The following is a 14754-nucleotide window of genomic DNA, read 5'->3' on the forward strand; positions in this document are numbered from 1 at the left end:
GGTTCTAAGTGATTTTCTGTGAAAATTTAAATTATCTGTTTTGCGATTTTTTTAAACATTTTCTATCATGTATAAAAAAGAAATGAGTTAATATTTTCACAAGCCAAAATGATTTTAATAGATCCTGTCATTTTGTAAATAAATGCTTAATAAATTAAAGAGATATCACCGATAATGTGAACACTGGATCAGTTTAATGCAAATGTTAGTTAGAACCTTATAGTTCTCAGGTCGCGAATTACTAATTTTATGAATATAGCTTTTGCTAACAAACTTTCATTCATTTGGATCAATCAAACCCCTTATTTTTGATAACAAAAAAAAGTTTGATAACATAGTTTGATAGTTTTTTGATAACAAAAAAAAGCCACAAGTGTGGCTCCTATACAAACAATACATACAAATAAACAACATCAAAGAAAATCTATCGTTTGGTAGCTGTCAATATTTTTGCAAAATTTCGTAACACACTTGTATACAAATTTCAGTTGTTTCTAAAACAAAAAAATTAACACTCGTAAAGCCACTTTGTGCACTACGTACTTCAGAGTCGACAAATTTCGTGCCGCTCCTTCGTGCAATTCTAATAGCAGCGCACGTGTCAATTGCGGATTCAGACTTGAACTGGTCTATGACGTAAGATACAACAATAAATAGACCACTCGCAGTGCAACCATCGCTGAAAAAATCTTGTCAAAAACAGCAAAATAAAAACAAACTGTCGAACTCACCTGCATAAAATTAAAATTGGTCTTGGAGGAACTATTTTAGTAATAGCATCTACTAGTTCTACAAAATGTTCAATGGATCTGGGTACCAACTTCCTCTGCTTCCACTCGCTAAATTCCAGCACGGAGACGGTTCTTTCATGAATAATCTACAATTTAAGATGGTTTTTTGCTTCCTTAACACCACATTGTTTACCTCTTTAGTCGCGGAATTATAAATTAATAATGAGAACTTGAGGACTGTGCAGAAAGTTGCTTGACTTGCTTTAACAAAAGTTAGCTCGATGACTTCTTTCGCCCCTCTATGTAAAAAGTTTCGGAACGGAATCTTCTAAAAAAGTATTATCAGTTATATTTTAATACATTTGCATTTTTTTTGTTACTTTGTTTAAGAATATGATTACTTCAATCGATTCATGGGCCACCATATTCCAAAATGGTGCAAAACTCTCCATTGTAGGTTCTTGTGAAACGAAGAATTTACCTTCACCTCCATAACGAAGCGCTAAATATTTCTGTTAAATAAATGCGATTTAAGTCTTTGTACCAACCTGAAACGACTAAGTTTTGCTCTCCATTAGCTTCTTTTTTGGGAATTAGTCTTTGTAGCATTGAGTCGTGACGACTTAAAATATCTACATACTCGAGTTGGTGCTTTATATTTTGTTTATTAACAAATTCCTTGAATGGATTCTGTTGGTCCATCAAGAATTCTCTGACCGTGTAGTGGGCTAAAGCGTAGTGCTCCAATTCTTTAACCATAAAAAGTCGTTGCCGTTTTAAATTCTGAGTCAAGTTATAGAAATCAACTTTTTTTTTATCTTTGATCATCTGCAGTGCTAAATCACATAGAATAATAGCTCCGGTTCGTCCAACACCGTACCTAAAAATTATTTCGATCAAAAAATTAATTTGTGGAAGAAAGCAGACCCTGAATGAACAAGAATAGGACTGCACACTCTGTCATTTTCTTGCAAGAACTTGATGGTGGGCAAAAGGTGATTCGGAAAATATCTCTCTGCATCAGAAATCCATTTTATTTGGAACTGAGTGATTAATCTTTTAGTTCCGTTGTAAGACACTTGAAGTATTCTCTGAGTATAACAATCGTAGGTTGTTTGACTGAGTGATTTTATCCAAATTCTCCCACACTCAAATATCGCGTTTTCTTTTGGAGGCCAATATTCGGCGCACATTCTCTATAAATAAAAGTATTTATCAAAATACAAAAAAAAACAAAAATTACTTCTTCGTTTTCAAAAGTGTTTGACGCCATAACGATAATTTCGACATTTTCCTGCCAAATCATCCTCCAGAAACATTTAATTGTTGTAAATTTGGGTCCTTGAGCTGCTATATAAGCTTTGGTGCGATTATAGCCCTTTAAAAAAATGTACTTCAAGTGTTTGAAAAACATTAGAAGAATACTTACATCAATATAACTGGCATTGATGTAGTTTTCTCTTCCAACTCCAGGCAAATTCCGCAAGACAACACGGTTGCAATCATCTACAAAATAAAAAGTAATAAACGTAATAATTTCGCGATAAATCTTCATACACGGTAAAAATTCTTCCCGTTTTCTATTTTTTTGTATATTTGCGAGTTGTAGAGCGATTGTCAAAGGCTGCGTTTTTTCGTGTTTAAAAGTCTTACATAAAACAGAAAAGTTAAAATAAAATAAATGTAGAATATAAAAAACTTACATCAAAATCTTGCTTGATTCTAATAAGAAATTCCTCTGTTAAAAATTGATCCATTTGTATTACTTCTATCGCTCTGAATATCTCTAAATCGCATAGTAAAAAAGATGTCTCAGCGTCATTTCTAGTCGTGCTTTTTCTTTTTCGGAACAAGAAAATTGCAAAACTAAAAACACTAAGTAACAATAAAGAACATATAGTAAAAATTACTCCATAGAAAACATATGCGAGCAAAACTTCGTGTCCGACAAGTTCTGGAAAGATCGTTAACTTTGTTGCTCAATTTTCCAATTGTTCCTCACCTGTTTTATTAATCTTCAAAATATGACTGTCTTTATAGCCTGTCTGAGTAAAGGCCCGTACAAATAACCAATAGTCTTTATTAGCTTCCAACGGTGGATTAAAATCAGTTTCACCAGAACCAATAATAAAGGAGATGTTTTGCTCCTCAGTTAAAAATGTAAGATTTGAAAAATTTTTGAACGGATTCCAAAAATTCGGAGTCAGTTGCATCGAATTCTTAGGTAAGGAAGGCCACGTTTCCTTACTTCCATTCCAAAATCCATAATCTGTCTCTAGTTTTACACTTTTTGTCAACAAAATCAAAGCATAAGCAATAATTTCACCATTGTCATCACTAAACATGTTCTTCGACAAAGTAAAATTTGCTGTTGTCCCATTTATTGATGGTAAACTTAAATTTTTGCTTACAATTGGAACTAAAACAATCTATTAGAAAAAGATATTTTTTCCTCAAATACGTACCTCCGCTTTTGGTTTCAAATGAAGACATAAAAATAGTAGGCGATGATGTATAATAACTGGTAATACCATAATAACTTGTAATACTAATGGAGTATTTACGGAGAGGTTTAAGTAAAAAAATTGTAGTATTTTGATTTGTATTACTGCAAACAGTAGTACTAGAAGAACTTTTTTTTTCCTCGGTGTAGCACAATTTAAACATTCTGAACTGAGTGTTATTAAAAAAGTTGTGAGTCACTGTCGCTTTGTAAGGATATGTTTCATTGTGACAATACTGTACTGGGTGTAATTTAAAAACTATATCATAAAAAGTATTTTGGTCCAAATTTGTAAGAATTGGAAAACTGATTCGGAAAATGCCCTCTTCGTTTTTCAATATTTCAAAGCCATAATCTGGCGGCTTCCCTTCAAAAGTTTTTGTAAAATCTGTCCACGTTAATTTTGAATCCACACAGGAAGAGTCGGTTTTTATGATCCTTTTTACTATTGATTTGCAAAGAATAACTAATTTGGAAGAATCACATTCGTCTTTATTTCGACCCTTCAATGAGAATGTTAGGTTTGCACTCATTTCACTAAGACAAATAACAGCTAATTCAAATGGTTTCGAATCTAAAAATGAAAAGATATAACGAGTTATACACTTTGTATGAAGTTTTTACCTAATGATTTGATCATGTATTTGACACTCTGCTGATACTGATCCTCTGGTATGATCGTCGAGTTTTCTGCAGGATTGTCGTTCGTACATTCGGTCCATGGTAAGTCTACAAAACTGTTGCATGACGTAAAATATTGTAGTTTGTTGTTTCCATCTGTCCATTCCAAATCTTTTATACAAGGTGAGATCTTTTTATACATTTTGCGTGTACGATCAAACAAAAAATTGGAACTCTCAAGTCTAAATAATTCCTCTTCAAATTGTCGCCCTTTAATGCAAAAACTTAGACAATGTCTTTTAAAATATTTACAACTTACCTTCCATTTTTGTCTCAATGGTTTTAGTTGTTGGTACAATAAGTTCTGTACCCATAAATGCTGCAGCAACGGCAATTGTATAATTTGAACAAGCATCTAAACCTTCAATCGAGCACGAAAAACGTGTGGTTTTGTAAGTCTTATTTTGAACATTTATGTTGAAGTGTGGTATATTGCAAGGATTCTGCACCTTCCAATAAAGTTGTAGAGTGAAATTTTTGAATTTGGTGTAAGTGAACTCAACTTTTTGACCTAAATTATCTGGTGTTAGAAAGTAGTCATTTGAAATAAGTTAAACTTACTGGTACGACTATCTTGACAAGGTCGATCTAAATATTCAAACAAGTTGCAGTCACATGTTTCATTTGCCAACAAGGTTTCTTTGTTGCTTAAATCTAATTTGTTGTCTTGTGTTTACATTAATGAATTTGAATAGTGTGAAAATAGAAAATAATTAAGAGCATTACCTACCTTCAAAAAGCCGAAAGTCAATTCCCCAATATCCATCGTATCTCCCATTGTCTGTTTTTCTAACTAATGTTATGTTGATCTCACTCCTAATAACTATACTTGTAGGACTCCACAACTGTGTAAGATAACTTCTTGTTTCTGTAAGAATATAATGTCGGTCTCCTGATAAACGCACCTCAAGGTAACAGTGTGCACAAAGGTACACGTATAAAGTCAAATACTGTATTTGTGGAGAAACATTAATAGTCGTTGGTGCTTCTGAAATATGATGAGATGTTCTTAGTGGATCTAAAAACAACACTGTAAACTTGTCCATAAAGATTCACATTATACATTCGTGAATTTTCCAGTAAAAGTGTTTTTCAGATGTCACTATGATGTTGCAAACATTGTCAACAGAAAACATGTTTGTAAATCTGCTATTTTCGAAAATACATGCTTGTTCCTGATGCTTGATCACTGTATAATGAACCCAAGTTTTACCCTCTGTGTTTCTATAATGTACGACCTTTTCTGTTTCGTTGTTAAAGTTGATGAACGACAATTTAAATTTAAAAGGTGTTTGTACAGAAAAAGATATAGACAAATTTAAATGAAAACTAATAGACGTGTTAAAAAGTATTTTAAAATCTAAAAATTAATAAACAGTTTTGGACAAAAACAATTTAAGCGTCAATATACCTAAAAATCGCTTATCCATCACAGGCCCTTGCAAAGTCTCCGTTGCATTTTGAAGGATCCAATCATTCCAATGATTTGGTTGTTCTAGAAAAATTTAGCGAATATTATTTTGGATTTAGGTGTAATTTAATACAACCTGTAAAAAGCGAGCCTGAGTTAAATGATTCACTGTATTTTGATGCTTCACAAATAAGAAATTTTAAAGTTAACGTTAACACAAGTCGGAAAATCATATTTAAAAATTATTGTTCTTAAATTAATATTTTCAACTAAACTAATATAAACACTTTTTGAGTTACACTTGAAGAACTTTAAAATACGCTTCAAAAATTTAACATTATCAAGTAAAGAACACAACTGAGTCACAAAGTTTTCTTTTATCAAAATTTTAGGTGAGACACTTTTGTGTAATATAGATAAGTCAGATAAGTCAACCTTTCCGTCAATATTCGAATGAACTGTGCTTTTGGTCAATAAAACTTTTTTTTCTACGACCCTATATGGAAACGGCTAAACGTCTCTGAAAGTTGATGATTTCGTACATCCATTTACGAAAGTAAATATCACTAGTGTGATATGAATGTATCGGCACAAACAGTGAAATATTAAAACCAAACCGTGGGAAGATTCAACAGGTTCAACTCGCGATAAAATAAGAATAAAAAAAAAGAAAAAGCAGAAGAAAATAACCCAAATTTGAAATCAAGATCCATGTAAGAAAAAAACATAAAGAATATCACCAAACCAAGACCACTGAAGAAGAAACCAAGAAACTAAAAAATTGCAAAGGCCACGAAAAAAATCACCATCGTCAACACTTCGTTACTTACTTTCAAATAACTGATTACATAGTGGGCACTAGTTAATAAAACAAAAAACGCAACTGTATAAGTTTTTATGTCTTACCGTTTAATTATTGGCTCTTTATAGCTCGGATTTGCGGTACGTCAACAAAGTATACATTTCCTCGTAGGTCAAATGATTTTGACCTATAACTTTTTTCAAATGCGATTTAGCAGATTTGATGCCGGCTTCTGCAAGCCCAGCTAAATGAGGCGGCCGTGGAGGAATAAATTTCCAGCTTATGCCCTTTTCCGTTAATTTAGTTTGAACTGACGGATTGTTGACAAGTTTGTGAAGTTCGCGCGCGGCGCCTGCAAAATTTGTTACCGCGTCGTGAAATAATACGTTTCAGGGCGTTTAGAAAAGACTCGGTGTGCAAATCTCCGACGAGTTCGATGTGCACAGTTTTGGTCGTTAAGCAAAACAAATAATCCCAGGTACGACTTGACGAACCTTTTTCCCCGACCTCGAGCCTCTTTAATGAAAATCGGACCGCCAAAGTCAATTCCCACATTCAAAACGGCCGCGCTGCTTTCACTCTTAATTCTGGTAAATTGCCCATAAGTTGTGAGTAAGACGTGGGCTTAGCCCTAAAACAAGGGTCACATCTGCGAATTACTTTGACTTGATCACGACCGGAAATGGGCCAGTATACTGTTCCAAATCTTCTAACGTTTTTATAGCAGTACCACCCTTAAAAACGCTAATAAAACACACACAATAATACCCCTCATAAATTGCGGTTTCGACCGTCCAGAAAGGTTTTAACAGGACCGGATGCATAAAAATATTGCATCGACAAATTCTGTTCAATTCTGTTGCAGACCAAACAGTAATAATATGTAACAAATTTATTTTTGATTTTCCGATTAATTTTTTTTGTGATTCATTTTACGGGCGATGATATGATAATTAAATAGACACATATATGATTGATTTATACCTACATTTACACTTTTGATTCTTACTGAGTAGTAAATTAAAGATTTGGATATTTCAAAAAAATTTTAAAATGACGAATGGGCAAAGGAACAAAGCTACATAGTGCTTCGACTGCCTCCTTAGCACTAATAATATGCTACAAACTTATTTTTGATTTTCCGATTAATTTATTTTATGATTCATTTTATGATAATTTAATAGGTACCTATATGATTGATTTATACCTACATTTACACTTCTGATTCTTACTGAAAAGTAAATCAAAGATTTAGATATTCCAAAATTTTTAAAAATGACGAACAAGCAAAAAAACAGCCACATTATTACTGTGTTCTAAACCCCATCAAATTAATTTGGAACTCTCTGAAGAGATCGATTCGGAAGATGAACAAGTTTCCAAATTTAAGCTCGAACATGGTGGACATGATTCGAACAGAAGCCGCGAAAATTGGACCCGATTTGTGCAGAAACTGAATTAAGGCGAGTGCCAAGACATTTTTCTTATGGAGAATCCCATGTAAAGTATCGTCTAAATATTTCGCTTATTTTTTCATGTATCAGTTTCGTTCTTATTCTCAACTGCTTGTATTCATATTTTCTTCTAAAACTAAGAATCAAACATTGGAAAAAACATTTAATTTAAAAGTTAAAGGACTTGAAAATTCGATAATTTAGGGGTAGTTTTACGAATAGAAGTTTATGTCCGATTTTTGTGAATTTTTAAACTTAGAATTAGTAAAGAATACTTTCAAAATCACTTTCCCGCTAAATTTAAATCGATATCATTAAAAATGGTCTAGTTATGAGAGAGATAAACTAAAAATTTTTCAATCAAAGCTCTGAGCTTTGCAGATAATTTACGACTAGGGTGATTTATAACCGAACCTTCATTTGCGGTTTCTTGACCAGCTTTGGAAGTTGTAAATCAAGGGATTTCTTCTAAAATGTTTACCTGCTTGTTTCGCACAGAGGATAATAAAATGGTTACAATTAGAAGAGCGTTATTAAAAGTGCTAATAAGTACAAGCACAAGGAAGTTTCATAATGCTTGATGTATGAAATTATAGAAACAACTATGTAGTATGAAAATTCAATTAATTTATAGTCATGTTTTCAACTAAAGTCTTTCAATGACACACGAATTAATTTCTCGACTACTTCACGGTGTTGGACGTAAAATTTAGAAAATGAAATTTAATAAAATAGTAATTTATTATTATTTTTCTTATTACATATTTTATTATTTATGTTTATTTTTTTCTTATTTTACTAGAATTTAAAAGTTCATCAATGAATAAAAAATGTTGAATGAAAGAAAATTGTTTTGAATGGTATGACTCTATGGAGCGACCTGACCGGATGCAATTTACCTGATGTTTGCAATATTGGATTAGGGGTTATCTAAGAAACTGACCGGAGTTTTACTAGGTGATGACAATTTCTTTCATTTTGCCGCCGGCCGGTTCAACTTTTACTGAAAAACCCACTAAATCTTGTTCCTTTGAGAACAATATAAATTTTTTTTGAGAGAATAAAAAGGTTGACTTCTGGTAACTAGAAAAAAATGGAACATACATTGTAAATTCAAATCCTAATTGGTATTACCAAATCCAAGGGCAGTTAAGAATAACACGAAAAAAAATGTGTATTCTGGGTGTTTGGTTTGGACAAGAAAGTGATATGAAATATGAATATATTTATGAAGACACAACTTTTTGGAAAAAAAATGGAACCAAAATTAAGTTTTATTTTGATCACATGTTGCTGGAATTAATTGACTCTAGGAAACAAAGATTGTCTATTCCGATCCGCCATCATTGAGTTTGTATTACCTATGTATTAGTTAATTGTCAATATTGTAAATAAGTACTGTCACACCTTTCAAAAAAAAGGTCGGTAGGTGACACCGCACCGGTGCTCTTATAGCCTTTGGTGAGCTGGTGTCGTGGGTCAGAGAGTCTGGGCGCCAAGAACTTAGTTTGATTTAAAAGTAGCCAAGTCGCTCAATGCTACGCGGAAGTAAAATAAATGGTTTAAAAAAATAGGCTTTAATAAAAAATATGAAATTAACAATTGGTGAAATTGGAGATGATGTTGGTTAGTTAAATTTAAATGACAGGTTCGATACCGTGTCACAGCTGTGATTGGTTTACAGAATGACTATGTTAAAAAAAGGTTAAATATTAAAAATAATAATGATCAGTTAAATTGGACTCAAGAAATTAATAAAATCAGATTACAGGCAAGCGAGACTCTCGATGGAGTCTAGATAAGCACGCTGTCGGCGACGTCGATAGTACGACTCAGGCGGTGACGCAATGAAACAATAATATCGCAAAAAAAGGTACTTATCGCCGTCGGGAACGCTCCAGGTGCCTCTGTCGTCTGGTCCGGGCTGTATGTGGCCGCTCGGGGTGGTTGTTAGCGGGCGAGAAAGTCTCAGCTACTCCACGAGGTCGATCGGGGACTCAAGGCGACGGGCAAGGGTGTTGTAGGCGTACCGGCGAGAATCTGGTAGTCGTTGATAGACTTACGGGCGAGAATTGTAGGCGTATGTGCGAGAGTTGTAGGCCTACGAGCAAGAGTTGTAGGCGTCCGTGCGACCCTAATTTTCTAAATTAGTATATCGTCAAGAAAAAACGTGAAATATTACCTCTCTGAGGGTGAACGATACCTAATGCGGTTCTGGGGTTCTTAACCGCAAATACGGGACTTCAAATAGTACTAGGAAGTGCTTAGACGGTAAAGATACGGTACTTTAAGGTAAGATACTACGTCTACTTCCTTCGAAGCCCAAAACGGAAAAGAGAGTTAAAATACCACGAGGAATCGTAGGTGGCACTACCTGTGATTTCGGGGATGATAAGAAGATTCCGACCTCTGCGCGAGTACCGCGGGCGCTCTCAATGTCGCACTTGTCAAAGAGTCGTGATTGACAGGTTATGTTAGTTTGTTGTTGTTGGTGAATGTCCGCAATAAACGTAGGTTGGTAAGTGATACTGTTATCTAACATAGTAGTCGCGAGAGGGTTGATCTTGAAAACTAAAATGGTTGTTGTAGGGATTTAGAGAAAGGTACGGGAACCAGTCATGACGAATTCCTGGACTGAACAACATAAAGGGGCTTTAAACCACACCGAGTCGCCCTGGGTTCGGTGCGACGATACAAGAAGGAACGTGGGCTCTGAAATTCACTGGAAGGGTGCCAACACCTTCCAGAGGGACAGTCTGAAACGCTCAGGGGTGGTCTGCGCCTCACCAACCCCTTCCTGGCGAACACACGAAATTTTTGGGGCAAAGGCTTGATCCAACTTCCCCCAGGATTGGAGCCGAAGAAAAGGTAAAGAAGATAAACGCGATAATAGTAAGTTTTGAACTGTGGAGACTTACTAGACTATTATTCATTTTAGGTTGAACACTGATGTTGTCGTGTCAACGGTGGAAAAGTACCCAGGCATTTATGGGACTCCTAAATCGCCTCCCATACCAGCGGTGTCTCGCGTTTATCCCCTAATTCATAAAAATCTTAATAAATGACCTTGTTCTCATTTTAGAAACGTTACAATGTCAATGACTGACGTTTTAGAAGATGTATTTTTAAGTATTTGTTGAAATCCTGTTGATCATAAACTATTTTTTTCTACAACCGTCAAAAAAAGATGACATTTGCACACCATTTACAGTGCGTGAAGTAACTGTTTTGCGCACTAGACTAAAAAAAAAAAACTAAAAAACACTGTCAACAAAATAATGTCAAAGTTTATTCTCTTTTAAATTCCAAAGGCCATAATTTAATTTATAACAAAAATAAGCTCTGTACTTCCTGTAGCTTTCAATGTACTCCGAATTTGAAACAGTAAAAGTTCTTTCGCAGTGATTTTTACTATCGGGAACATTAACAATCAAAACGGTCCCGACATCTTGAATGCCATCATCAGTCATTTTCATCAGTTCTTCTCGACGACCAGCGCCACTTACTTCGAGAATTTTTTGACGTCAATGTTTTTTTTGACATTCAGAGTGGCTTCCATCATAGAAAAAGTACTCTATAAAGTTGGTGGTTTTACGTTCCTGGACTTCTCTTCTAAATATGATAGTAATACGTTTTCTGTAACTTGCAATACGTTTTTCTTCGTGCACTATTCTGGAAATTGCATGTAGGCTTTCTCCTACATGGATTTTGATTTACCAGGAAGAAGATTGGATATCGCAGCAGCAGCAACTGCTTCCACATCGTCGTCTTCGCTAGTAAAATCCATTGTTTGCACTCCAAAATTGGAAAAACGCCAAAAAACGGTTTTTTGTTTATGTAAACAACAAGTGCATTTCCCTAGATACGCGCGACGCTGGTAACTCTAATTTCCGCAATTTGTTTTTACAGGAGAAGTTTTATTCGATTACTAGCGGTTGTAGAAAAAATATTGTTTGTATTTCGTGGCTCATTCGTGTTTTTATGGCGTTTTCGAATGCCTTTACGGTCTCGACCTATCGGTCTCGACCAAAATTAGCATTCTTAAGCGCCATTAAAAAAACACTCATTTTGCGCACTTAATACAAAAATAACTATTATTTGTCGAAGCTAAACTTCCACAGAATGATGAAAAGAATCGGCTGACATAAAAGTGTGTCAAGGCTCAAAGTATTTAATTTGTACTTCTGCAAGTTGCACTTCCTGGCAATTAACTAAGTAAAAAAAGAAGAAAAATGAAGTCAAATTCTTATTATTATGATCATAATTTAACATACAAAACTCTTCATTTATTTCACATTGTTGTCTTTCCCTACACAATTTCTGCAGTTTTTCTTTACATGCCCCTTTGACATAGTGCTGAGCTCGCATTGCAGTTTGCTTCTTTTTGTTTCGTTCACTTAAAGATGTGCCGTAACGTCTTCCTTTTCTTAAGTTTCCATAATAATTTTTTTTCTCTAGCTCTTTACTTTCCATGTTTTCCTGAATACCACAATCCGTGCTCTCATTGTCCCTCACATGAGTATGTGTTAATTGTATAAATTGAAAATGGCATTTTTTGAAATAATTTTAATTTACCTTGAAACAACTCTGCTTAACAAAAAATTAACAAACAATAAATCCGTACACAAGTAATCACAACGTTGTCCAACCAAAGAAAAATGACAGATATAAAATTGAATTCTTGAAATCTGCCAGATAAGTTTTTGTTGCACGGTGAACTTGGTGAAAATGCAGATAGGTCTTAGTTGCTTAGCAAACGTATAGTAAACTCAGTTGACATATACCTAGTAAATTTTATGGCCACATTATGAGAGGGCCGGGCAGTACTAATCCTTGCGATTGGAGACCATAAATGAGCACGAAATGAATGCGGGCTTATTCAACCATCGGTCAACTCTCTACCTAGAACTTTGTCGGCTGCAGTTTACAACACCCAGTTTTATTTCTATGGGTGGTTTGACTTAAGCCATAAAATGTTTACAAGGTATATGTCAACTGAGGTTACTATACAGGGTCCGGCAACACTTGTGTCCACCCCCAAAATCGTCTTTAATTTTAAAGATAAAATTTTGAAAATTTGCGTACGCTCACAGTTGACAAAGCTCTAGAAGCTGACGCAAAAATTTGTTTTTTATCACCAATAGTTTTGGCGTCGCGACGCCTTAAAAATGTAATTTTTATTTAATTGTAAGGGTTTGTGATATCAACCCCTAATTTAATTTTTTTTGAATATAAATGTGTTAAAAATATCTCAGTTGTTATTTTAGATTCAATGCAAATTGTCTTCAAAATTTGAGAAAAAAATGCTGTTTTATCAAGTTAGTTTTCAATTTCATTACGTCAAAGTTGGGAACTACGTTTACACCCATCTGTCAACATCTTGTGTCACAAATGACATCTGTCCTTTGGCCCGCTTTAGATTGTAACAAAAGTCTTAATTAGTGAAATTGTCGCTTTGTCGATGTTAATTAACGATTTCTGGTGTCCATAAAGTGCAACATGCCCGTGTTAATCAAAATTAACCTTTGTAAAAGTGAATAAAGTGACTTGTGAAATTTTGGTGTAAACGTAGTTTGCCACTGCACTGTCATAAATTTAAAAACTAACTTGATAAAACAGAGTTTTTTTCGCAAATTTTGAAGACAATTTGCATTAGATTTAAAATAAAAACTCAGATTTTTATATCACTGTTATGTTGAAAAAAAATTGAATTCGCGAATATTTCCACAACAACTCAAAAGTCGCTAAAAATTATACTTCTTAAGCGTCGCGACGCCAACCAAACCGTGATAAAAGACAAATTTTTGCGTCAGCTTCTAGATCTTTGTCAGCTATGCGCGCGTGCAAATTTTCAAAATTGTAACTTTAAAATTAAAGACTATTTTGGGGGTGGACACAAGTGTTGCCGGACCCTGTATAAACACTGCTGATAAGATAATATGTATAGAGTAAGTCTCTGGATTCCGGTATTTTTAATTTTACAAAAAAATGACAAAGGAATAATATTTTTTGTTTAATTTAATATAAATAAATTTTTAATTAAAACTTTAATATTATCAAGCTGTGTTCTTAAAATCGAAAAAAAACAAAAAATAACAAAGAACTTTTTTATTTTTAGGGGGATATCTAACAAACTGTAACGGTAAATTCTGTATCAAAATTCTGCGTAAAGGAAAAATTATATGAAACATTTTAAACATCCAAACGTCAAATGTAGCATCTCCCTTCAACCCTCATTATTTGTAGACGGCACTCTTTTAGTGAGTTACCCACGGTCAGTCTGCTTACTACGGTAATAAAACCATAAATAAAAACTACTTCTTAAAACCCCAGCCTGAGTAGTTTAGATTATTATTTCCATCATCTTGTGGCCAGGACAATAGCTAATAGTTTTGACTGCACTGATGGCCAAATTATTATTGCCCATGGCCAGTAAATCTTAAATACTTTGATAGTAGAGTCCGACACTTTACAAATTACACCTATGAAACTTAATAATTACAATATCTCATTATTATTATTATTTAATGTTTATCTTCATAAATAAATTAAATTTTTCCCGAAAAGGTGGGATTTGTGTAATTGCAAAAATTCAAGAATTAATAGATATAATGAGATCTTCGAATTTTGTCCAAGATTTTTGCAAATGTAACAAAAAATAGTGAACATAATAATTATAAATAATTAAATTATAAATAATAATTATATTCTGTTGTCTTAGTGATTGATCTATCTTTTAAAACCTTTAAATTACGAGAAATTTTTCAGTCTTTTATACTACTGTCTGGTTGTTCTTAAAATACGTATGTGTGAATTTTGAAAAGTCTACGCATGTGAAATGCTAAAAATTATTTCGCTTTCAGCCAAGTTTTCGTATTTAATTAATCAAAAAGTCATTAAATATTCACTTTACAAAAATTGTATATAGCATTTAACATAGTGCACGTTGAACAGATTCAAGTAATTTTCGAGTAATCGTGTTTGGAAAAGTACATTGAATTTGCCTTATATTGAAATTTGTTCGAGATCTCCTTAAAAAATAAAGATAAAGACAAATATTTATTACCTAAACTATTATAAAACAATTTAAAATCCTAATTCATCAGATATAAAGTTCAAAATTTTGAAATGATTATCCTCAAAGCTACGTTCAGTTTGAATGAAAGAGAAAA

The 14754-nt window shown here is 33.7% G+C and overlaps 1 protein-coding gene across 1 annotated transcript; it reads right to left on the reverse strand.

Moving 5' to 3' along the window:
* Positions 1–204: 204 nt before the first annotated feature.
* On the reverse strand, positions 205–5051 carry LOC148176741 (uncharacterized). The gene is made up of 18 exons (XM_088032800.1): positions 4979–5051; positions 4646–4933; positions 4477–4581; positions 4175–4426; positions 3859–4125; positions 3197–3808; positions 2734–3150; positions 2435–2685; positions 2289–2379; positions 2161–2237; positions 1975–2109; positions 1659–1927; positions 1280–1611; positions 1112–1233; positions 925–1059; positions 732–877; positions 544–679; positions 205–494 (listed from the first exon to the last, which is right to left on the reverse strand). Exons 1-18 carry the CDS (start codon positions 5049–5051, stop codon positions 414–416), a joined length of 3789 nt encoding a protein of 1262 aa, XP_087888926.1. The 3' UTR covers positions 205–413.
* Between the last annotated feature and the right edge of the window lie 9703 nt (positions 5052–14754).

This window comes from Gnatocerus cornutus, chromosome 3 (assembly GCF_029298725.1).
Source record: "Gnatocerus cornutus isolate USDA-ARS CGAHR chromosome 3, icGnaCorn1.1, whole genome shotgun sequence".
In the NCBI taxonomy this organism is placed as follows: domain Eukaryota; kingdom Metazoa; phylum Arthropoda; class Insecta; order Coleoptera; family Tenebrionidae; genus Gnatocerus; species Gnatocerus cornutus.